The sequence below is a fragment of the Taudactylus pleione genome, unplaced genomic scaffold, assembly GCF_031769625.1.
Source record: "Taudactylus pleione unplaced genomic scaffold, aTauple2 ptg000078l, whole genome shotgun sequence".
NCBI classification, from domain to species: Eukaryota; Metazoa; Chordata; class Amphibia; order Anura; family Myobatrachidae; genus Taudactylus; species Taudactylus pleione.
The window spans coordinates 746549-771806 of record NW_028284480.1 but is presented as its reverse complement, the minus strand read 5'-3'; the positions used below and the strand labels follow the sequence as shown (position 1 = coordinate 771806).

The following is a 25258-nucleotide window of genomic DNA, read 5'->3' as shown; positions in this document are numbered from 1 at the left end:
TCCCGACTGCGTTATTTCCTATTAACATGCAAGTGTATAGGCGGGTATCCACTTGCCGATTAAAATTAGTGATTGAACGATAACGATATCGTTATCGTTCAATCGCTCATTAATCGTGCACAAATCGGGCATTAAAATGTCGGAAACGACCAGCGATGCGTGGCCCGCTGGTCTTTTCAGACATCTATCATCGCCTGAACATGCTGGTCAATCTGCATAACGACAGATTGACCATGTTCAGGGATGAGGGAGAGTGCCTGCACTGAACGACATACATACAATGTTGTAATCGTACTGTCGTTCCACTATCTGCTAGTGGATACGCTAAGCTTTGTATACTAAAGCCTAAACTCATACATCTGCTTACTGTCAAGTTTTACATTTGTAAAAACATATTGTGTCTTTCCAATTTAAGGATGGTAGTCAAGGCAACGAGAAGTCTGTCTTTTCACACTACACATTTACCAAAGGAGCAGCATACAAAGGAATATGTCTTCCTGGCACTCACTGATCATCTCATGAAATTGTTTTCCAATCTGAACAGTGAATATACAAGCATAGCATATTTAATAGTCTGTAAAATGTCTATCTTGTTCAACAATATGTTTACTTAATGCAAGTGTCCATACACAGAAAATGTAATTCTAATCTGAATTAAATAGTAGTATGTAATTTTTTTCAAACTCAACATCATATAAGGGTTGAACACATAACCAAGTAACTACAAAGCCCAAAATTATAATTGGTATAATTTTATCTTTGCATTCATTAAAACGTGCTGGAAGGAGCATATGCTGTCCACGGAAATTAATGGCCAAGGCTTGTTTTTATAGATTGTGTTAATTGTGGAGCCTAAAACAGCCACTACATCAGCTAACACCTAATCATAAAGTTGTATATTAGTTGGAGGAAATATATGTGAACCTTGCACAATTGATTCATCTGTCCTGCACCATTATATCTTAAGTTTAGTTTGAAAGCCTACTATTATCTATATTCAGAAGAATGAACAACACTGGGTAAACAGGCAGTGGTTGCATTATATTCACTAACCATACTTTAATGTTAGATCAGTCATCCATGTTGTGTTATTGTTACAGTGAAATGGTAAGTCATTAACCATGTTGACAGCTAAGTTGTACACAGAGAGCAGCAGCAGTAACAGTGCACATCTGTTTTCCCTGGCATCTCAATCACTTTTATGCAAGACAGTTCTTTAATTTTGGTGTTCAGGAAATAATTCAGTGCACACCAATTTCCCTGCACATATTGTATAAGTACATTTTTAGGCTGTATGTATACAGCTCACCGATGCTTCAATACTACAACTACTTGGGAGGATATTCCTTTCTGGCTATTACACAGCTACAAGAAATTACAGTAGAATGGAGATTTCTGATGCCAATCGTTGAAAAAAAATCATTCACTTTCTGAGTTAAAACGATGAACGATTATCGTTCATGCGCGTTCACGTTTGTAGTTCAGTCAGACTGACCAACTCAACGATTTTTAGTAAGGGTATATGCAAAAATTGTTTGTAGTTAAAAAAAAAATCGTTCATTACATTTAGTAAATGAACGATTTTACTAAACGATTTTCGTTCATTTTTCCCTTGAAAACAATTAACAAAAATCATTTACTACAATCGTTCATTTACTAAATCGTTGTGTGTATGCAGCTTAAAAGGTGCATACACACACAATGATGTAAGTAATGAACGATTTTCGTTCAGATTTTCCCTTGAAAAAGTGAACGAAAATTGTTTTACTTTACATAATAAACGATTTTCTGTGTGTTGAAGGAAAATTGTTGCAACTTCTATTGAAAATCGTTCAGTTAGCCAGTCTGACTGAACTACAATCGACAAACGTGAACGCGCATGAACGATAATCGTTTATCATTTATCACTGAATGATTTTTTGAACGATTGAACAATAACAACGTCGTTATAGTTAAATCGTTCATAAAATCATGTTGTGTGTACGCACCTTAAGAAATAAGTAAATACTGATGGGAAATTTATGTAAATGATATACAAAAAAAAAATCAATACACCAGATAAAACTATTAAAAAGTAACAAAAAACGTTGATTCTTTATAAAAATATTATTTCCAAGAAAAGCTTGTTCAACCCATAACTTTTGCTACTACAAATCTCAGAATGCCACAGGATATGATAAAAGAACATACACATAACCAATATTAGGACAGTGTAAGTCAACATAAAATATTAAAGTAACTTAATAATTTTAGTTCAAACAGCAAAATATATCTTACAGGTATTAAAGACAGAAAGAAAGAAAGGAAAATTGTCTGCGCCAGTATAAACACTAAATAAAATTTTACTTGATTAAAGTCAAAATAAATCAGGTTTGCACTGTATTTAAAATATTTTATTTATTTATTAATATTTATATATGTACATTATACTTGCATTTTAAGCAGCGCTTATTACATAATTTAAAATAATTATACCACTATTAGATCTTTCCGGTTTTATTTTTTTTAAAAAGTGCATATCCCCAATAGCAATTACATATGGATTGATAAACTGAGTGGTATATAATAATAAACCAAGGGGGCTATTTAATTCAGTGCGATGTTGAATAGCGCAGGGAATGAGTTCCCAGAGCTATTCAATTGGCCGCGTGGTTAACTCTGACTAGAGGATTTCTGCTCACGCCCCCCTAAGGTGCGAGCACAATTCTGACTAAACTAGGGACGTGATGGCTTAATGCGTGCACTAACAGCATCGCGGGCAGCAATTAAGTCGGAGAATGCTGTTTACCGCCACTAAACAGGCGACATTAAGCGCTGCAACATGCATCTCACAGCTTAAGTGCAGGTCGCAATGGGGACAATTTAATAGCTCCAGGAACTCATTCCCGACTCTATTCAATATTGCATTGCCCCCTAAGATTGTAAATACCTATGGAGTAAGCTATACCCCTTTTACACCAGAGCTAAAACTCGGGTTATTGCAGGGTTAATCCGGGTAGCTCCTTGGTGTAAAAGCGGACATGGTTGGATTCCCGTGTCGAATGACCCGGCAATCCAACTCGGGTAACATGCAGTGTTTAACATGGGAATAACCCGTGAGACCCTGCAGTGTAAACGTCGCAATCCGGGTCACAGTGACCTGGATCGTGCCGTATGCCTGCCGATTGGCCGGCTTTAGTGGCGCTTGGAGATGATGTCATCTCTAAGCATCCACTTCAACGCCGGAAAAGCCGGGTCACTGTAGTTCTAATTGAACTGCCTACTATAAGTATGCTTCTAGGTAGGAATAAACAAAAACACTACAAATGGTGTAGCCCTGTTAAAAACTAGATTTTGAAGATCACAAAAGAAAATGGGCGAAATAATAACTTATCAATCATCAATATATCTTATTACTGTAACAAGAAGAACTGATTCAAATAGCTTTAAGCCAATTAGGAGCAAGTCCCTCATGATGAGAGTAAGTGTGGCTAAATGCCATACTTACGGTACCTCCGAACTCGCACATTTCTGTTCCCAGCCCCATAGGGCTGCGTGCAAAAATTTGCAAATCAGGGGAGAGATCAGGCCGCGATGAGGGTTAACTGTATGTCATTGCAACGCCAACTCAACCCCTTCGCTCCTAATTGGATCAAGTCCAAATACACCTATATACACCTGTATACAGAAGCATAGTATATGTTTTAAGGGGTTGTGTAATAGGTGTAGATGACCAAGGTCTCTTAACATTTGTGACATCAACCTAACACACACATGGCTGACACATCCGTGGCACATATATATGGAGGTACACGCCCTCACCTGCCAAAGGGAACAAAATGTGACACTGATGTCAATTATCCAAGTACAATATATCTTAACCTTATCAGTTAGTTACATACTGCTAGAACAGATTATCAGCAACTCAGATATTTGCTACTAATGATTATTTATGGTATTATTATGGATGTATTTAGGTCATTATTATGGATGTGCCACTAACATCACAAGGGCCACAATCAAAACAAATGAATGAATGAAAATGATCTGTGAATTATGCTCTGCTAGCAGAGACAAGGCTTACATTGCTTCTGCCCAGAGCCCATTGCACCCATTGGGACAGCTGTGTGGCACTGTACTACAGCGACACAAGTGACCAGAAGCTGCCAGCTGTGTACATGTAACACACCCTCAGAGCCTGCTCGCATTCACAGAACACTAGCACACGTCAAGGAGCCCTGTATACGTATCACGCTGAATGTAAATGGAGATCACAGAGGAAGATGCTGCCGTGGGGTCACCTACCTCCTTCTTGACAGTCTTCAGCAGCCTCTGCCTGGTCTCTGCCTCTGTGGGAGACAAGCTCACGCTTTATTGCATGCATAAATCTGCCTGTGTGCCAGGCGAGGATGAGGGCACGGTGTACAGTATGGGTGACTTTGCTGTCTGCGCTTACCTGTCCCCGTTGCCATGTTTGCACCTTCCTCGTTCCTGTTCTCTGCAGGCTCGGCTCTAGGAGGCTCAGCAGCTGCTGCTCAAGCGGGTGCACGGTGGCTAACGTGACGTCAGAGCGCGGTCCCGCCGCCCACCGGGATCGCGCGTCTGAGGGAAGTTCCCGCGAACCCATAAACTGGTCAGGACTCAGGAGTGGACGGGCGTCCAATGTGGGGAGATTATTTCCTATTGCCACAATTACCAGTAAAACATTCAGAGTCATAGAATTAGTACAATCTCTATTTTTATTTTTTTATGTATATATTTTCCCCATTTTGCCAAATGGATTTGTTAGTACTTAATTTAGTAAAATATATTATAGGTCACTAGTGAATAGGGTGATCCTATTTCCCCTTCACCTTAAGGACCTGGACGTGACCTCAGTGACGCTGCCCTAATAGCGCTGTTATTTTGTCTCAACTGTAGTATCTGGCCAATAGTAGAAATTTGTACCCTTGCAGGCACACTTCACGCGCAACGCTTCAGACATGGTGGCTTGCTTCATTTGCCACAGGTTACTATTCCCACTCTATGTCAACATGGATAGTAACTGATGACATCAGAGTCCGTTCGGCGAAGGCCATCTAGCCGCAAGACTTCTACTTCAGATATTATTATTATTAGCATTTATTTATATGGCGCCACAAGTGTTCCGCAGCGCCTTACAAAGTACAAAAACAAATTGTATACAAGTGACTTACAGAACAATACAATACAGGACATGGATAATATACATTGCTACATTAGTGACCATATCACCCAGATAAGCAACAGAGCATAAGCAACCAAGTGTTAGGTGCCCTAGTGGTGAGTAAGAAGTAAATGACACTATAGTAAGGAGAAGCACAAGAGGGTAGATGGCCCTGCTCGTGAGAGCTTACATTCTAAAAAGGTGGGGGAAGACAAACTGGGTTGACACAGATGGGGTAGATGGGGACGAATGAGCATGTAGCAAGGAGTTAGAATGATAGCTGGAAGGCTTTGATGAAGTAGTGGGTCTTGAGAGCCCGTTTGAAGGATTGCAAACAGGTGGAGAGTCTGATGCGGAGTGGGAGAGAGTTCCAGAGGTGGGGAGCAGTGCGGGCAAAATCTTGGAGGCGGGAGTGGGAGGAAGTAATCAGCTGGCATGAAAGGCGGCGTGCATTAGTTGAGCGAAGAGGGCGGAGAGGAGCGTGAAGGGAGATGAGATCAGAGATGTATATGGGAGAAGATTGGGTGAGGGCTTTGTGAGCGAGCGTGAGAACCTTAAATTGGACTCTGAAAGGGAAGGGGAGCCAGTGTAGGGCTTGTAGGAGAGGGGAGGCAGATACAGAATGTTTGGAGAGGAAGATAAGCCGTGCAGCAGCATTGAGGACAGACTGGAGAGGAGAGAGATGGGATTTGGGGAGGCCAGATAGGAGGAGGTTACAATAGTCCAATCTGGAGATGACCAGTGAGTGTATGAGGGTTTTAGTAGCATCCTGGGTGAGATAGGGTCTGATCTTAGAAATATTTTTGAGATGGAAACGACAGGACTGTGAAAGGTTCTGGATATGTGGTTTGAAGGAGAGTGCTGAGTCCAGGATAACTCCAAGACAGCGCACCTTGGGACTAGATGAGATAGTTATTCCATCAATTGATAAAGAAATAGTGGGAAGTGAGGTGATGTGGGAGGGTGGGAAGATGATTAGCTCTGTCTTAGACATATTAAGTTTAAGAAATCGCTGGGACATCCAGGAAGAGACAGCAGAGAGACAGTTGGAGATACGAGTCAGAAGAGAGGGGGAGAGATCAGGGGAGGAAAGGTAGATTTGAGTATCATCAGCATAGAGATGATAATGGAGGTCAAAAGAGCTGATGAGTTCACCTAGAGAGGAAGTATAGAGGGATAATAGGAGAGGACCAAGAACAGAACCTTGGGGAACACCTACTGTAAGAGGCTGTGGAGGGGAAGAGGAGTCATGAGAGTAAACTGAAAAAGATCGGTCAGAGAGGTAGGATGACAGCCAGGAGAGGGCAGTTTCACGTAGACCAAGGGAGTGAAGGATATTCAGCAGGAGAGGGTGGTCCACAGTGTCAAAAGCAGCAGAGAGATCAAGGAGAATGAGAAGAGAGTAGTGGCCTTGGGATTTGGCAGCAAGGAGGTCATTGTTGACTTTTGTGAGGGCAGTTTCAGTGGAGTGGAGAGAACGGAAGCCAGACTGAAAAGGGTCAAGGAGGGAGTGGGAGGAAAGAAAAGTGGTAAGGCGGTTGTAGACAATCCACTCAAGGAGTTTGGGGGAGGAGAGAGATGGGACGGTAGTTAGGATCAAGGGTAGGCTTTTTAAGAATGGGGGAGACAAGGGCATGTTTGAATGCAGAAGGAACAGTGCCTGATGAGAGGGAGAGGTTAATGAGGTGGGCAAGATGGGAGCAGGCTGAGAGAGAGAGGAAGCGGAGGAGGCGGGAGGGGATGGGATCAAGGGGGGAGGTGGAAGGGGGGGAGGACCGGATGAGGGCCATGACTTCCTCTCCAGATACAGGGGAGAAGGATGTTAGAGTTGGTAAAGTTGATGGGGAGGGGTGACTAGGGAAAGGAGGAGGTGGAGAGCTGGGGGACTGATTGGATATGATGTCCTGACGTATGGAATCAATTTTAGATGTAAAGTAGATATCATATTTTGCAATTATATTGCTTTAGGTCTATACAAAGCCAATAAAGTACTCGTTCAAGCATAAAAAAATTTGCTCTAATTAGGTCACTTTTTTGTATTAAACTTCATCTGAATCTCAGTATGTCTGAAAGGGGTATAAAAATGATTTGCTGTCCAAAAATCATGAAATGCCCCAACAAATGTACCCCCTTGAATCTCATTCAAATGTCTGATACTATAAAACAAAGCTTTGTTTTTGCATGTGGGTATAAACTGTGGCACACTACTGTAGATTCTTTCGCGCAGAACTTACCACAGGCATCACTAATTCTAGCGCTAAAGCTGCATACACACAACGATTTAGTAAATGAACGATTTTAGTAAACGATTTTCGTTCATTTTTTCAAGGGAAAAATGAACGAAAATCGTTTACTAAAATCGTTCATTACTAATGCTGCCCATCCACGACGGTCGTTATCGCTCCATCACTTGGTAATCGCCCGCAAATCGGGCAGTAAAAGGTTAAAAACGACCAGCGATGCGCGTGCCCGCTGGTCGTTTTTAACATCAATCATCGTCCGAACATGACGGTCAACCTGACGACCGCCGTCAGATTGCCATGTTCGGGGATGATTGATCTGCATACACTGAACGTTCAGTGTATGCAGTTCACCCCGCAGGAGACAACGGCGTCGTAATCGTGCCGTCGTCCCCCGCATCGTTAAATGGATGGGCAGCATAAATGTAATGAACGATTTTTTTGAACTACAAACGATTTTTGCATATTCCCTTAATGAAAATCGTTGAGTTGGTCAGTCTGACTGAACTACAAACGTGAACGCGCATGAACGATGATCGTTCATCGTTTTAACTCAGAAAGTGAACGATTTTTTCAACGATTGAACGATAAACGATATCGTTAACGATAATCGTTCAAAAAATCGTTGTGTCTGTATGCAGCTTAACTCCATGTCCAATACACAAGCCAGGCATATTGTCACAAAAAAGATACACGTCTGTATCGAAAAATATTTACCTTCATATTGTTTTTTTGTTATTGCAATGCTTTCTTTACTACTCTTATGCTATTTTAATCCCTTCATTTACTATATTGTTTAATTGAATAGCTAAACTATGTATATTTTCAAGAGGAGTGCTTGAAGCTACTATTGTCACCACACCTAAAGCTGTTAATGTTCACAGCAACTGAACAAACTTTCACCTAGTTTTACTCCTAAATACAGACTCTATTTTTTTCTCATAACATTTTTATTGTGTTCACAACAGGGAGAATGATTACGTCAAGTTGGATGAAGCAGGTCAAAACAACTTGGAAAGATCTGCCACAGATTAAAAACCATTCAGAATAAAATGCAATGGTAATAAACTAACTTAGGCGTATACTAAAGGAACATCATAGGGTGAAGTTTGGTCAGAAATGTATCTCTACCATTTGATCCATTTAATGAAGAGACAAAAGGAACTAGCTAATATGGGGCCTGATTCAGACCCACTCGCGAGCGGCTGTCCGCTCGCAAGTGGGTCGATGGTCTGCACTGAGCATGCGCACGACGGAGGGAGCTCCGTCGTGCGCATGCGCCAGACACGACGAGCGAAGGACTTTCCTTCGCTCGTTGTGTCCGATCAAAGGGGGCGTGCTGTCAATGTTGATTGACAGCACGCCCCCTTTGGTGGGCGTGCCGGGGGCGTGCCTCCCTGACGGGGGCGTTCCCACGGGAACGCCTCCCGTCAGAAGCCGGCCCACTGACATCACTAGTGATGTCAGTGGGAGTGATTTTGGCTCTGATAGAGCCAAAATCACTCCGGAGCTTGCGGTTGAAAACCTCAACCGCAGGCTCCGGCTCGCAATTTCGATGGTCGCGATGGTCACGACCATCGCGGCCATCAAAATGCACGCTCGTATAGCCTGTGGGTGGTGACCCACAGCTATACGAGCGTCCAGGAGGACGCTCCATGAAAATGGAGCCCGGCCCTCATTCAGAGCGTGCGCTCTGCTCAGAGCGTACGGCTCTGAATGAGGGCCATGGATCTTATTTTTAATATTAACTAATAAAGTTTGGATAGGAGTTTTCCAAGATCTTGTTTCTGTTAAAATGTTTCCAGTGACAAATTTGTCATGATGCAATATTTCCGGAGCAAATGGTAAAACAAAGCAGACAATAGATTAAAAAGTACTGGAATGTTTGTGACATGTTAAACAGGTGAAACACTATTTTTCACAAGCAAGAAACGCAGTGATTATTCCTAAGGATTTAGTTTAAGGAACTTACTTTAAAGTACCAAAAACCCCAAAACTCTTTTATTTCTATGTTAATTTAGCCAGGACAAAATGTATGTGCAGTAGAAGTGGGATACATAGAGGCCTTATCCATCGGACGAGAATGTAGCCTGTGGCCTACTTGTAAGTATTTACAGATTGAGTTATTAAATAAATAGTTGAGGGGGACAATTCTCCAAGTTTAACTCTGGGATCTAACTAGATAGACGAAGCATGCAAGCTGGTGGAATGGGAGTGTAAATATTTACTTAATGTTTTTAGCTTTGCTCCATGCATTAAAGAATATACTACATTCGAGAGAAGATGAGGTCCATGATAGGGAAGACAACTGCATTGTACTAGAATTGACTCAATGGGGTATACTGTATTTACTAAAGTGCAGGTTTTTATAAGTGGAGATGTTGCCCATAGCAACCAATCAGATTCTAGCTATTATCTTCTAGAAGGGGCTAGTTAATGTTAAGTAGAATCTGGTTGTTATGAGCAACATTTCTATTTCTAAAACTATCACTTTAGTAAATATACCCCAATGGGTGTTTTTAACTGGAGCTAAGAAATCAATCCTGATTTGTTCTTTGGTAAAAATAGCTTCTTCTACTGCAGTTACACCTGTCACTCCATATGAAAGAACAGATGATTGAGAAAGTTGTGGTGACAAAGTTTACTGGTAAATAGCATGGTATGTTTTACTTATTTTTGTGAGGCATTCAAACTTCCACTTTTTGTCCAGTCACAAGATCTTAATAATTAATAAATATGCAAATTATTCTAAAGGATTGTAATACTTAAACATGTCTACCTTTGGTTTTATATAAATAGCTATATGGAATTTTCAACCCCTTTAAGAGTATGCTTAAAGTGGTAAAGCGTCTCCAGTGTCACCCTGGGGCATAAAAGGCCCACCGGGTAAATGCCCTAACTGAGGCCCATGAAATAGTGAATGTGCCAACAAATCATTGGGAGCAGCCAGCTGTTATAAAGAGTGTGGTCAGCTGTCACAGTGGGCAGAAGGAATAAAGAATTGCTTGCCACATTCATTTCTTCTTCCCTTCTTACATACCAAATTTGTTGCTTGGTTGTAATAGGGCAGGGTCATATGCTTGGAATTTCTAGTGGGGGTTTCATGCTATGCTGCCATCATTATCAGAGAGAGTTCTGCCCATGAGTGATTGCAAACTAAAAGGACTGACTATTACCATCAAGTAAAGGCATTGCTATCATTTTATCCAGAGTGAGGCTACTCTCCAAACCTATCAACTTCAAAGAAAGGTCCTCAGTCAATTTAGTTTATGTCTCAATATGAATGCATTTATGAGCCTTTCAAATTGCCACTTTCAAGGCATCTTGGGAATCATTATGATCAATGTATTGAAGAAATAAATAATTGCAGGTGTCTCAGACCCCCATCAGAGGCATCAGCTAGAGGTTCCATTAGGACCACTTCCCAAGTCAAAACACATTTGAAATATATTTGCAACTTATCCTACATTTTAGAGAGGACTGATAGCTGGTCTTGGTTAGGAGTATATATATTCATTGATGAAAAGTTGTGTACTCTACCAAGAGGACCTTACCACATGAAAGGTGAACTAAAGTTGCATACACATGGTACAACTTTCATGAACGATATGAACAATATCGTACATCGTTATATCGTTCATTTTTATGTACCCAATGACCTACCAGCGATCAGTGATGCACGTTCCCACAAGACGATAAAGATATCTTTGATCGTTCATATCGTTCAGTGTCAATGATATGAACGATAAACGATCAACAATATCATAGTATTTTGCCACTCCCAGGACACTCCCTGGCTTCCATTTTGAGTTGCATATGCCGCAGAGATGCAGTGATCGCTGTGGGCACCTGAGTTTTTCACAAAAATTGGTAAGTACTCACCGCTGTCCACAAATGATTTCAAACCAATGGCGGGCACTGCATAGGGGGCCACAACAGGGGGCATTGCATAGGGAGGAGCATTGCAGGGGGCAGCGTATAAGGGGCATTGCATAGCGAGGAGCACTACAGGGGGTACTGTATAATGGGCACTACTGGGAGCAATGCATAGGGGGGACCACTACAGGGGGCACTGTATAAGGGGCATTGAATAGCGGAGAGCACTACAGGGGGCACTGTATAAGGGGCATTGCATGGGAGGGCGTACTACAAGGGGCAATGCATAGGGGGAAGCACTACAGGGGGCACTGTATAATGGGCACTAGTGAGGGCAATGCATAGGGAGGAGAACTACAGGGGCCACTGTATAGTGGGCACTACTGGGGGCAATGCATAGGGGGAGCACTACAGGGGGCACTGTATAAGGGGCATTGCATAGTGGGGACCACTATGGGGGCACTGTATAAGGGACACTACTGTGGGCAATGCATGGGGGGACCACTACAGGGAGCACTGTATAAGAGGCAATGCATAGAGGGGACCACTACAGGGGGCACTGTATAAGGGGCATTGCATAGGGGGATCCTTACAGGGGGCACTGTATAAGGGGCATTGCATAAGGGGGAGCACTACAGGGGGCACTGTATAAGGGGCATTGCATAGAGGAGAGCACTACAGGGGGCATTGCATAGGGGGAAGCACTACAGGGGGCACTGTATAATGGGCAGTACTGGGGGCAATGCATGGGGGAACCACTACAGAGGGCACTGTATAAGGGGCACTACTCCTCTCCTAAACCCTCCCCTTCTGTCCTCTCTCAGGTAACCAGTTGCCTCTCCGCCAACACTTCATGGATGTCCGAGCGCTCTCTAAAGCTCAACATGGACTAAACAAATTCATCATCTTTCCCCCTAATAGAGTCTCCACTCCAACCAATCTTGCTATAACTGATGACAACACAATCATCTCCCCTGTCTCCCAACTTCGCTGCTTGGGTGTCACCCTTGACTCCACCCTCTCCTTCACACCCCACATTCAATCTCTGGCTCAATCCTGTTGGTTCCAGCTACGCAACATTGCTCGTATTAGGCCTTTCCTCTCCCAGAATGCTACCATACTAGTTATTCATTCATTAATCATTTCTCGGCTTGACTACTGCAACCTTCTCCTTACTGGCCTCCCATGTTGCCATTTTGCTCCCCTCCAGTCTGTTCTCAATGCTGCAGCTAGACTTATCTTCCTCTCCCGCCGTTCCACTTCTGCTGCTCCCCTCTGCCAAAACCTGCACTGCTTCCCATTCCCCTACAGAATCCTCTTCAAACTCCTCACCTTCACATACAAGGCCCTCTCTAACTCTACTGCTCCCTACAACTCCGACCTCATCTCCTTCATACTCCCTTCCGCTAACTCTGGTCTGCCAATGACTGTTACCTCTCCTCCACCCTGGTTACTTCATCTCATGCTTGTATCCAAGATTTTGCTCGTGCAGGCCCCCTTCACTGGAATGAGCTCCCCGACCTTGCAGAGCTTCAAACATGCACTGAAAACCCACCTGTTCATCAAAGCATACCCTTCCACCACATAACAGTCACCAAGTCTCTGTCCCTCCTGCCTCAGCCATCTCTACCTCGCCTACTTCCTGCACTCAGGTCCCCCTCTACACACTCATGCCTCATGTCATCTGTCCGTCTCCCCTCTCCCCTAGATTGTAAGCTCCTAGGAGCAGGGTCCACCTCCCCACTATCTCACAGCCTTCTTCTCTAGCACTTCTATGACAGCCTTCACCTTCCCAGCTGTATTGTGTATGGAGAATTGTGTTGCTAATTGTTACTTGTGCCCTGTTTATAATTTGGTTACTGTATTGTAATGTAATGTTCTGTGTACCCTTTACTGTATGTACGGCGCGCCGGACCACTTGTGGCACTTCATAAATAAAATATAATAATAATAATACCGGGGGCAATGCATAGAGGGGACCACTACAGGGTACCCAATGACCTACCAGCGACCATCGATGCACGTTCCACTTCCCGCATGGACGATATCTTTGATCGTCCATGCATGCAAGCTAACTTGGTCGATATTCTAGACCAAATCGTTCAGTGTCAATGATATGAACAATCAACAATCAACGATATCATAGTATTTCACCACTCCCTGGACACTCCCCTGCCTCCATTTTTTTTGCTGCATACAACGCAGAGATGCAGTGATCGCAGTGGGCACCTGAGTTTTTCCAAAAATTGGCAAGTACCGACTGCTGTCTACCAATGATTTCAACCCAACGGGGGGCACTGCATAGTGGGCCACAACAGGGGCATTGCATAGAGGGGAGCACTACAGGGGGCACTATATAAGGGGAATTGCTTGGCAGGGAGCACTGTATAAGGGGCACTACTGGGGGCAATGCATAGGAGGGACAACTACAGGGGGCACTGCATAAGGGGCATTGCATAGCGGGGAGCACTACAGGGGTCACTGTATAATGGGCACTACTGGGGCAATGCATAGGGGGAGCACTACAGGGGGCACTGTATAAAGGGCATTGCATAGCGGGGACCACTACAGGGGGCACTGGAAAAGGGGCACTACTGGGGGGGAATGCATAGGGGGGACCACAACAGCTGTATAAGGGACAATGCATAGGAAAGACCACTACAGGGGGCACTGCATAAGGGGCACTACTGGGGGCAATGCATAGGGGGGACCACTACAGCTGTATAAGGGGCAATGCATTGGAAAGACCACTACAGGGGGAACTGTATAAGGGGCATTGCAGAGTGGGGACCACTACAGGGGGCACTGTATAAGGGGCATTGCATAGGGGGGAGCACTACAGGGAGCATTGCATAGGCGGACCACTACAGGGCATACTTGCCTACTTCTTTTTTTCTCTTCCTGGGAGAAGCACGGGTATGAGAAGCAGGAGGGTGGCAACGGGGGGGGCTAGTGATTCGCGTCATTAAGCCCCGCCCCTCATGGTAAATTGTCGTGATTGGGGCAAATTTAAATAGGGGGCGGGGACAAATGATGTGATTCATGAAGAATTGTGTCATTAAGCCCCGCCCCTACACGGAGACCCTCCTCATTCTTCCCACTTCACTAGGAAGTGGGCAGAACTGCAGGAGAAATGCCTACCCTTCCGGGGGTGCGGGGGGTTACCTGAAAATCGGGAACCTCACGCGATTTCCGGGAGGGTAGGCATGTATGCTACAGGGAGCACTGTATAAGGGGCATTGCATAGGGGGGAGCACTACAGGGGGCACTGTATAAGGGGTATTGCATAGAGAGCACTACAGGGGGAATTGCATAGGGGGGACCACTACAGGGCGCACTGTATAAGGGGCACTACTGGGGGCAATGCATGGGGGAACCACTACAGAGGGCACTGTATAAGGGGCACTACTCCTCTCCTAAGCTCTCCCCTTCTGTCCTCTCTCAGGTACCTACTTTATCATTCTGTATATATTCTTAATAATGGTAGTAAAAGTTATTTAACCAATTATTTAATGTATTTTATTTGATAATATTAACATTTGTTTCTCTCCTAGTTTCTTCACACAGAAGTGGATCCTGACGGTCTGGCCAGTGAGCTCCCAGAAATTGAGGAGACCGATGTTGAGGCGCTACCACCACCTGAGCCTACCGCCAAGAAGCGGAGGTCAGCGACCAGGGCCTCCAAAACCTCAAGTTCTGAACCATGTAGGTCAGATAATTTTTAAAATGCGCGGAGGAGGTTCTTCATACTCCCATGGACGAATTTGTAATTTTGGGTTGAACACCGCTAATGATATGTGGAAAAAGCAGCCCAAAACACAGCTGTATGTTAAAAGAGTCATATATGAAACCATGGCCCTTTTTTTTTTGTGCATTATGTCCCTTTGAAAAATGAGGGGGGCGCCAATGCTCTTTCTAGCACAGGGCACCAAAAAGTCTAGTTATGGCTCTGGGGTAGGGGGTCCTACGTGTTTCGGGGGGGTTGGGTGGGGAGGACAGGGGGGATGGGATGGGAAGACGGTAGGTGCAGCAACGTAGAGCAGGAGTACCAGAGGCTGCTAATGAATATTGGTAAATTAGGGGGTATACGTGCGCTCCTGTGCTGTGTATAGGGTGGGGTGTCGTGGGGGAGGGTGGGGAGGAATTGCGGGGGGGAGGATGAGGTAAGTGTTGATAATGAGACGTGAGAGGTCTGAGTCAGTGGGTGTGTGTGAGTGAATGAATGAAGAGGCAGACACTGAGTGTGGAATCCAAACCTATTTTATTGGGCAAGGCACAATGCTTCCCTAGGTGGTTCCGTAGATAGTGGATCTGTTCAGTAATGGAGATGAGGATATTGTCTCTGTACAAGCCTCGGTTGGGAAGTGGGCAGACCCTTTTAGGGTGCTCCTTTACGTGCAGTCCTTACTTCTGCACGTTCCCCTGCTGGACCTATGGTCTACAGACTTTAGGAAACCGGGATGTATTCAGTGGTGATTATGTCCAGGAGTTCAAACAGTTGGTGGCGTCCCGCACTGTATACGGGATAAGCTTACCTACCAGTAGGTGAAGTGTAGTCCACGGTTGGAAGCAGTACTTGCTCTGATCCCAGGTATTGGCCAGGTGGTGTGTGATACCTCCGCGGTCCCACGGGGTGCCTGGCGGGCTGGCGCCCATTGGTATGCAGCTGTTGAAGTCGCTGGGTAGTGGTAACTTAGCGGTGGGTTGCTGCGGAGGGCCGCGATGTGTTTCGACCCCACGGTCCCGTGGAGTTAGTCTGGAGTCACTGCCGGGGCAGGCAGGGTCTGCCGGGTGTTACTTGCTGGATTGCCTGCTGCTTGGAGCAAGTGTGGTGACGGGCTGTGTGAATTAGGCTTGAGTGCTGGTGGTAGGTGTGCTGTGGTGGTCTCCAACGCATTTCAGCCACAAGGTATTTGTCAAGGAGTTACTGAAGTGCTGGGAATGACGTGTTTTAAAGAGGGTTACCTGGCGTGTCAGAGGTCACGTGCGGGTGACTGACCAATCATGCATGTGTGTGGGGGTGGTCTATGGGTCCTGACAGTATTGGAGGGGGTGGGATCGGTGTTAACTGGTGACGTATGTGTCACATGGGGGTTGTGGTGGCCAATGAGGTGGTGCGAGGCCGGGCTGTGTGGGAAGCCTGCGTATCCATGGATACGTGCGTCATGTTCGGTGGGGTCGGAATTACCCGGTGACGTTGTTGGTCACATGGTGGTGGTGGTATCCAATGGAAGTGTGGCGTAAGTGGACTGGTGCATTGTTGGCATTGGTAATGCGTGTGGAAGGGGATCTGGATTCATGTAGCGGTCTATCCTGAGGTGCATTACGGTGGTGATATTTGTGGGACGGATGTTAATGTGACTGACCTGGAAACGTGGTGTGTGTCACTGGGTGTGTAGGTGCGCTAGGGCTTACTGATGCTGTGGAATCGGTGCATGTGCCTTTCTATGTATGCTGGATGTAACTGATGTAGCGATGTTTATTAGTGTGCCTCTGATCCTGTACGTGGTGTCCGGGGCCATGTTAAATGAGTCTATAATTGTTAGAGGGCTGAAATAGTTGGGGTGTTGGTGCTGCTAGGTGCATGTGTGTATACTGGCAGGGAGTGGTGGGGGGGGTTGATGGGGTGGGTGATGGTGTGTGCGAATGCAGCTTGTGCCCTGACTGAGAGAGAGATCCCAGGAAGTGCGAGGAGAGGGGAATGCACGTGGTGACCAGGGCCAAAGTAGAGAGTAGGAGTGCTGTGTGTTTGGAGCCCCTGTAGTTACAGTAAGTGGGGCAGCAGTTTGAACCTGTGGCTGCAGTGTGATAAGAGCTAGACCCCTGGAGACAGGCAATGGATGGCTGAGGCAGAGGGCCAGGGGTGCTGTATTACATTAACAACATTCACACCAGGGTGCAAGACAGCATAGTGGATGACACTTCTGCAAGCTATCTACAACATTCATAGCTGTGAGCCTTTTCCCCTATCTTTGCAACTATTGTACCACAGCAGTGAATGGAGGCTGCAGCTCCTGATTAAAAGAGTCAGCCAGCTCCACCAGAGACAGACTACGAAGAGATACAGCTAGCACTGTGGTGAGTTTTGCACTTTGTAACATTAATACCCTCCAACATGACCCATTCCAACTGGTACGAAATGCTCTGCTCCTGGACTTACTTCTTAATTGATGCTTGCAGCCACCTGTGGTGAAACACCTGTCTCATCTATCAACTAACTCAACACAGATGGCTGCAATCATGAATTAGGTGGGAAGTCCAGGAGCAGAGCATTTTGTGGAACGGGTCATGTTGGAGGGTAGGCTATTATTGCCAAAGTACTTTGGGACAGCCTGTTTGTGGAGCGAAGCTAACTTTCCTGGTATAATAGCTATTATATACTATCCCACTATGACATTGTCACCTGGTAGTTATAACCAGAATCATCAAGGACATATATGTCACATGAAGAAGAATAAATTACCACTCATACCCTTGGGCCCAGTGGTCGAAGTGGGAATTTTGAAGTGGGGGTATGGAAAATTTAGAAGTCATGACAGTGGTGTAAGTAGAACCTATGTCTCAATATTAATATGTGTGTGGCCATGTGTCACACAGAGCTGAGAAGGAGGCAGTCTAACTCTAGCTGAGTGTTGTAAAGGTTGAGTAGAGAGGGATCCATCCGGAGGAGTGATGAGGAGTGGAGATGAGGAGGGGAGCAGTGCAGGAGCCTGTGGAAGCAAATGTGGTACAAGGAAGGGGGAAGCCCCAGCAATTAAGAGGCCAAGCAGCAGGAACGAGCTCCATGGCTGTCAGGGTAGCACTAGCGGTGGGGGACGGGTGGCAGTAAGATTACACATAGGCTGGCGGCAGCACATTACAGGACTGTGGCTGAATGAGATTGAGTTATTGAGTTCTGCCAGCCGCACAAAGGACCTCATTCAGAGGCGGTCGTTAGTTGCAAGCGGTCGCACTGAATCACGGCGGCCGCTTGCATCCTGAACAACCACCTCCTTATCGATCGCTAAGCTGTGGGTTAACACCCACAGCTCTAGCCACCGACATGGGTGATGGTCACGATGGTCAAGACCATCGCGACCATGGGGGCTTACGACCAGACCGTAAGGTTGGGTCTGGGCACTCGTAAGCCCCAGGGAGCTTCCTGCTCTGATCGAGCAGGAAGCTCCCCACTGACATCAGCTATGATGTCAGTTAGGCCGCCCCCAAACGGCAAGCGTTCCGGCGGGAACGCCTCCGTTTGGGCAGGCACGCCCCCTGCCCGCCTCCCAAACAGGGCGAGCTGTCACTCACCATCGACAGCTCGCCCCGTCTGCTGCGAGACTCCTAGCGACGGAGCGTCCATCGCTAGCCGGGTCTCGCGCATGCGCACGACGGATCATGTCCAGTGGGGCAACATCGAGTCGGTTGCAAGACTCTGAATGACCCCCAAAGTCCTTTGTGAGTGGTGGGCCCAGGTGCAAAAAATGCTTTGGGCCCAAGCCTTCTAGGCCCCATGCTAAATTAATATACCATATGGTAATGTGCCATGTGACCACCAAACAATACAGAAACATCCCAGTGTCTAATAATAATCTGTGCCCCCTTTGATCAAATAATAATAATATATGCTCCCTTTATCAATTAATAATGTGCCCCCTTTGAACTCCAAAAGGACCTGATTTCAGCGGTGCTCCTCAGAGGCTCCACAGATGGGTCTGCTGGCAGAGGGTGACGGGCAGAGGCAAAGAATGATGGGCAGAAGGTGATGGTCAGAGTTTTACAGGCAGAGTGTAATGGCCAGAGGCAGAGGGTGATGAGAGAGGCACAGGGGGAACAGCAGTGGGTGATGAACATAGGTAGATGGGCAGTGGTTAACGACCAGTGGCAGAAAGTGATGAACAGAGGGTAATGGTGAGAGCCACAGGGTGATGGGGAGAGGCACAGGGTTATGGACAGAGGCAGAGAGTGACGGGCAGAGGGTGACTAGGAAAAGCAGAGGGTTATGGCAAGCGGCAGATGAACAAAAAGTGACAGTGCGAGTCAGGAGAGGAGAGAGGGTGACAATACTGTAGTGTGACAAACAGAATAACAATGGGGAAATACAGGGCCGCCTTCAGATATCGTGGGGTCCGGGACGGGCCAAATAGGCAGGGCCCTCCCCTTCCCCGAGTAATCTCCCTCCCTCCGCACGACGAGGGGCCCGGGGCCCGTCCACCCACTACTTTTTCCCTGCTAAATTTGCTTTCACTGACAGGCTCGGCCGGGGGTCCGCTTCTACCAGCGTGTAGCCACCTGCGCCCAATACTATATCATCTTCCTACCTCTCCAACCGACCGCCGCTGCTGTGGTGTTTATGGCTGCCTGTGGGAGGCAGGCAGAGAGGATGCTCCCGGCTGCTCGATTGTTTTATTTGCTAGCAGCACAGAGCAGGCTGGGAGCATCCACTCTGCCTGCCTCCCACAGCCAGCCATATACATAGCAGCAGCGATGGGTGTTTGGAGAGATAGTGCGCGGGCGGCCGCGGACCCCCAGCTGAGCCAGAGTGTCCGGGCCCGGGACTCCAGGCCCAGCAGTCCCCCCTGATGGCGGCCCTGGGGAAACAACAGAATTGGGTGGGAAGGTGGGGGAAGGAATGGGGTCGGATAATAGCTGGCAAAAAGTCTCCTAGTGGGTTCTGGGATATAAATTACAGGGACGTCCAAGTACATACTGATGTTAGACCTCCTTGTGTATGAAGGGGAATTTAACCCAATCTAAAATAGTTACCCTTTTGGCTCTGCAGTATCCACAGGAGCTCTTCTGCATTTTTGGTTTTGGGTGGTCACCAGTGTCTAGAGCCCGCAGCCAGCTAGTTGCACTGTATGATGACATGGGTCAGACAAGACTTCCCGGGACACAGCTGACCATGCAACGGTGGGTGCGTTGTCGCTTGCTGCAGTATAGGATCAGCGGTCACCAATTAGATGCTCCCCACACATTTACTGGCGGGTTCCTGGGTTACGAAGCTAGTTAGGGACTCAGCAGACTGCAAAGCAACAGCTGCGGGTGCCAGCAGCGGACATATAGCTTCACCACTGGGTTTATAGCCACGGATTGCAAAGTAATACTGTTCATGCATTTGACTGCCTACTTGTCTAAAATAAAATTCTACATAAGATAATGTATCCAATGAAACAATTATTTTATGCAGCATTTGCTAGGCACTTGATTGGTTTAGCCAGAAAAGCCCTACAAAATAAAGGGAAACACGGACAAATCTGAAAATTTAAAGCAGGAAAAAAGTGCTGTCTGTAGCTATTACAACCTATGCTTTCATTGTCTTAACTGCACAAGAAATGTTACAACAGGATCACATTGCTTGCTTGGGTTTCCAGCAACGTGTGGCACAGTTACCTGTGTGCAAATTCTAATACAATATGGGGATAGTTATGAAACAAATTGTTTCATTCTAAAGTCAGTGTTAGTTTTTCATTATACGCCTAATATAGATAGTTTTTATATTTAGTTAAATAGAAGAGTTGCTTTTGGCAAAAACATTTTATTCTCTTAAGCTGCCCACACACATAGCGATTTTTTACCCGATTTGGCCGATTTCGACAAATCGTGAAGACAAATCATGTAAAATATGGGCAATTCGTGAGTTCCTACTCACGATCACGATGCCAATGCGCGTAACCACTCGTCGTATATCGCATCTTCAGATCTGCCGTGCTGTAGGGCAGATTTGCCAATCATGGACACAATGCACTGGATGCACGATAGATCTTAAGTCAGATTGGACATTTTTTACTCCAAATCGTGACCATGACTGCCGGGGAGCTGCCTGGGGAGAGTTCAGGGGAAATCGTGTACATCGGCTAATCAGGAACACATCGCTATGTGTGTGGGCACCTTAAGTCTAAATGAAAATGCCCCAATATGGGGTCGCTAAGGTGCTCCCACTTCGGGAGTTACTTGGAGGCACATTCTTTATGCTGGACAGAGAGAGCAAGACACGGCACAGGTCGGTGGTCATGCCTCTGGCAAGCGCTGAGTTCTAGTACCCAGTGGCTGTTTCCAATACAGAAGTAGTGTAGAGTGTGCCTCTAACAGGCTGGCCAAGCAGTGTGAAACAGACTTACAAATACAGACATGGGCAGACGACAGCCCTTCACCGACTGCCCATGACCCGGGAGACAAGCATGTATACTCTTTCTCCAGCTACACGGCACTCTGGTACTTATGGTTCTTCTGCAGTCCTACTGTGTCGGCATAGAACGGGTTTGGCATATGCTACTGTCGGTATTCTGGGTGATCGGGATATTGTACTGCTCGGTGTATTGTATTGTCTTGTCGGTATTTTCGTTGTCAGGGTTATGTCATTGTCTGGTTTTCAAACATGTCGGTAATGTTATCGTCGGTATTTCCTCGGTGTTGCGTTTGTCTGTATTTGGCATGTCGGGAAGTGTTTGTAGGCATTGTGACTGTGTAGGTCGCCAGGATATTGACTAGATCCCCATAGAACACAGTACATGCATAGTGTGTACTGGGCACTGTGCATTACTTACCATGGGAGGTGACTGCTTAAAAATAGGTGATTATTGTGTACTTATCCCGGTAGTGGCCCACATACAGCATAGTTTATATACAGAGTTGAGTATGGGATGCTGACGCTCGGCATCCCGTCAGGGCTAGCATACCAACACTTGTTGTTTGGTATGTTAACCCTCCTCCTCTCTCTACCCTAAACCTCCCTCCCTGGCGCCTATCCCTAACCTCCCCCACTAGTGCCCAACCTCCTTCCTGCACCCTAAACCTATCCCTCCCTCCATAGTGCCTAACCCTCCCACTAGTGTCTAACCCTAACCATCCCTCCCAACCCCGCTACTTACCTTTGGCATACCGGTGTTCAGGATGCTGGTACCAGGATTGTCAGAGGCGCCGGTAATATCAGTGCCGGCATCGCGGCCGCCAGAATGCCGAAGAAATCCTGTTTATACAGGTTATATCCAGCAGACTGGTAGTCTACTAACCAAATAGAGCATTATATATACATGCAGGAGACTGGCAGTGTACCCACATAGAGCATTGTATATACATGCAGGAGACTAGCAGTTTATCCACATAGAGAATAGTAAATAACTTATATGCAGGAGACTGGCAGTATGCCCACATAGGGCATAGGGCCTGATTCAGCACAAATCGCAAGGATGCGAATGCATGTACCCAGCCGCTGCAAAAATATTCTAATGAATGCATTTGCACTGCCGTCACAGCATAATATGCAGAAGCCCAGCACTACATAAAGACGCCCCATTAACTCAGAGCCGTAATACTTAGCTAGACTGCGAAAATATCGGTGACATTGAGAACCATCGGACCCATATGCACAATTGTGGTTGACCTTGACCCTCACTTAGACATTGCTAAACTTCCTGTCGGTATCTGCAGGTCTGGCTACATATGCAGACGCAGTGGCTTAATTAAGCACGTCTCTATAACAGCGTTTTAAACCCACAGGCACACCTGCGTTCGCCCTACCTTCCCCCCCTCTGTCACCACCCACAAATGGGACTGCCTGTCAATCAAATCGCGTTGGGCCTACTTATACCCTGTGAACGCTTCCCCGATCACAGTGACCAGTTCGCGCACTGTAATGAGTACGCATGCGCAGAGAAAAACAATTGACCGGCTACTGTATTCGCACCTGCGATCCAAGCTGAATCAGGCCCATAGTACATTATTATATGCAGGAGGCTGGCAGTGTACCCACATAGGGCATAGTACATGTTATAAGCAGGAGACTGGCAGTGTGCCCACATAAGGCATAGACTAGAAGAATGTGTATGGTGTATGCAGGCGACAGGCACTGTCCTTGTCTTGGGAGTATTGTCACACACTACATGACACAGAGCCTACACAGACCACTCCCCCATATCACTGTGCCCCCCACTGCAGTGCAGACACCAGGGCCAGGCTGAGCTGCATATATGGTGGCTCTGCGCAGCCTGCGAGAGATGCATACAGCACAGTTCACGACATCTTGGTACCCCCCGGGGCCACACTGACCTGTATACGGTGAAGCGTCCTGCAACTCTAGCAGCAAGAGCTTTGTTTCAGCAGCAGGGGACTGACAGGAGTGGGGCCACTGCTGGTTGGATCACTGAGCACCCGGCTGGAAGAGACTGTGCTGTGCGGCCGGAGACTCGAGTGGCTGCTGCTGATATCATGAGTCCCGGCTCCGCCCCCTCCTGTGGAGATTTCCTTAGGGGCCCTATGGCAGCTACTAGTCCGCGGTCCGCGGATTACCTTAGTGATCCCCCTACCCAAGCCAGCCGGCTCAGAGGGAACCGTCCTACACCGCTTGCTGCAAATCAACATTAATGATGATCTGACCAGCGGCTGACAGGCGGTGGGTACGGTGCAGTGCACTGGCATAGGTTTCGCCCCTGACTGCAGCAGCAATGTGAGGGGCTGTCCTGTCACTGACAGGCTGTCAGGTTAGTAGGGGACGGGGGCAACAGCACAACACAGCAGGGCTCCGGAGTGTGCTTGAGTAAGACTCAAGCCACACCTCCACTTTAAGCTCTGCTGGGCAGAAAACTTCATTAAAAAATTTTTTTAGCTTAGAGCTTGAAGTGCCGGTATGTCATACCTTTACATACCGGCACACTTTGAGCACTGCTTGGGCCCCAAGGTGCTGATCAGCCTAGAGTATTGACATTATTCTTGTGTGCACTAGTCACGGGTTGTGGAATTGTTTATCAGAGTTTTGCAATGTTAATTATTGGTTGTGTTGTGAAGTAACAATGAAAATGGTAACTATACAGTATTAACGGTAACTGTGAGATCACTTGAATTGTATTTTGCACACCATATTTGCCGTCAATGTGATGTCATTTTATGACCAGCTGTTTGTTTGTGAAAAGTAAGATTTGCCAAGTGAACGTATTGTGAAGGATTCTATATTACATGATTATTTCAGTAATCTTTCAGAGTTACAGTGTGTTTACTAATAAAACCATGCTCTACGGGAATAAACTGTTTATCCGTACCTTTGTGTGACTCTCATCCTCCTTGCCTCTCCGAATTCATCCGAAGAACCTGCTACGAGCATACAGGCCACAAGGAAAACTGTTTAGTATTTCCCTGCCAGGTGCAACATTAGGCAAGCACCACCCAATCGATTTTATCGTTCCCTAAATTTATGGCAGTGTGAAACACCCTAAATTTGTTGCTGAGAATGCTGAAGGCATTCTCAACTGTCCATTGTGCCCTAGACAGCCTATAGTTGAAAATTTGCCTTTGCCTCGTCAAAGTCTTTTGGGCATAAGGCTTTAACACATGTTTATGTAAGGCAATTACCTCATCGGCTACGAACACAAAACTCAAGTCATGATTACATTGATCATCGGGTGGAAGATTTAGGGTGTTAATCATTCTTTCATAGAAAACCGGTGGCTTTAAATGATCCTCCATCAGAGGCCCATCCATTTTTCCCCACATTCACAAATAAAAATTTGTAATTGGCAGTGACTATTGCCATAAGTACAACACTAAAATAACCTTTGTAATTGTAGTAAAACGAGACAGATTTGCTTGGTGGGGTAATTCTCATGTGTTGGCCGTCAATGGCACTGCCACAGTAGTTCCATTTCCTTTCAAATCCCTAGCAATGGTTTGCCAATCTTCGACAGTCGATATAAACTACAAATTGAAAAAGAAAAAAAAAAAGTTATAATAAAGACATATGGTTTACACATTATACAGTATATTATATAATAACATTAAATGACTATTTTATTAAACTGGGTGGTCAGACAGTACAGCTAATACTTAACACTTTGGGTCCATACAGAGGCATCTAAATATAGGAATGGGCCCATGTGCATTTCCTGGCAGGGGGCTTTTCTCTAACATTTAATGAATGTTTTATTCAGCACTGATACCCCTTTCACATTACAGAAGGTGGGTTGCACCAAGGATTTATACATGCCTTGATCCCGGGTGCAACCCGCCT

The 25258-nt window shown here is 46.1% G+C and overlaps 1 protein-coding gene across 3 annotated transcripts in view; it reads right to left on the bottom strand.

Moving 5' to 3' along the window:
- Positions 1-4522, bottom strand: part of SGSM1 (small G protein signaling modulator 1) — a 353611-nt gene extending 349089 nt beyond the window's left edge. For all 3 annotated transcript variants that reach the window (XR_015877719.1, XR_015877720.1, XM_088467888.1), the window contains exons 1-2: positions 4436-4522; positions 4285-4328 (exon numbers count right to left, since the gene is read on the bottom strand). Coding sequence is in view for 1 of the 3 variants with exons in the window: in XM_088467888.1 (XP_088324014.1) it covers positions 4285-4328; positions 4436-4451 (60 nt within the window). In the remaining 2 variants the exon portion in view is untranslated. The remainder of the gene's footprint in view (positions 1-4284; positions 4329-4435) is intronic.
- Positions 4523-25258: the final 20736 nt, after the last annotated feature.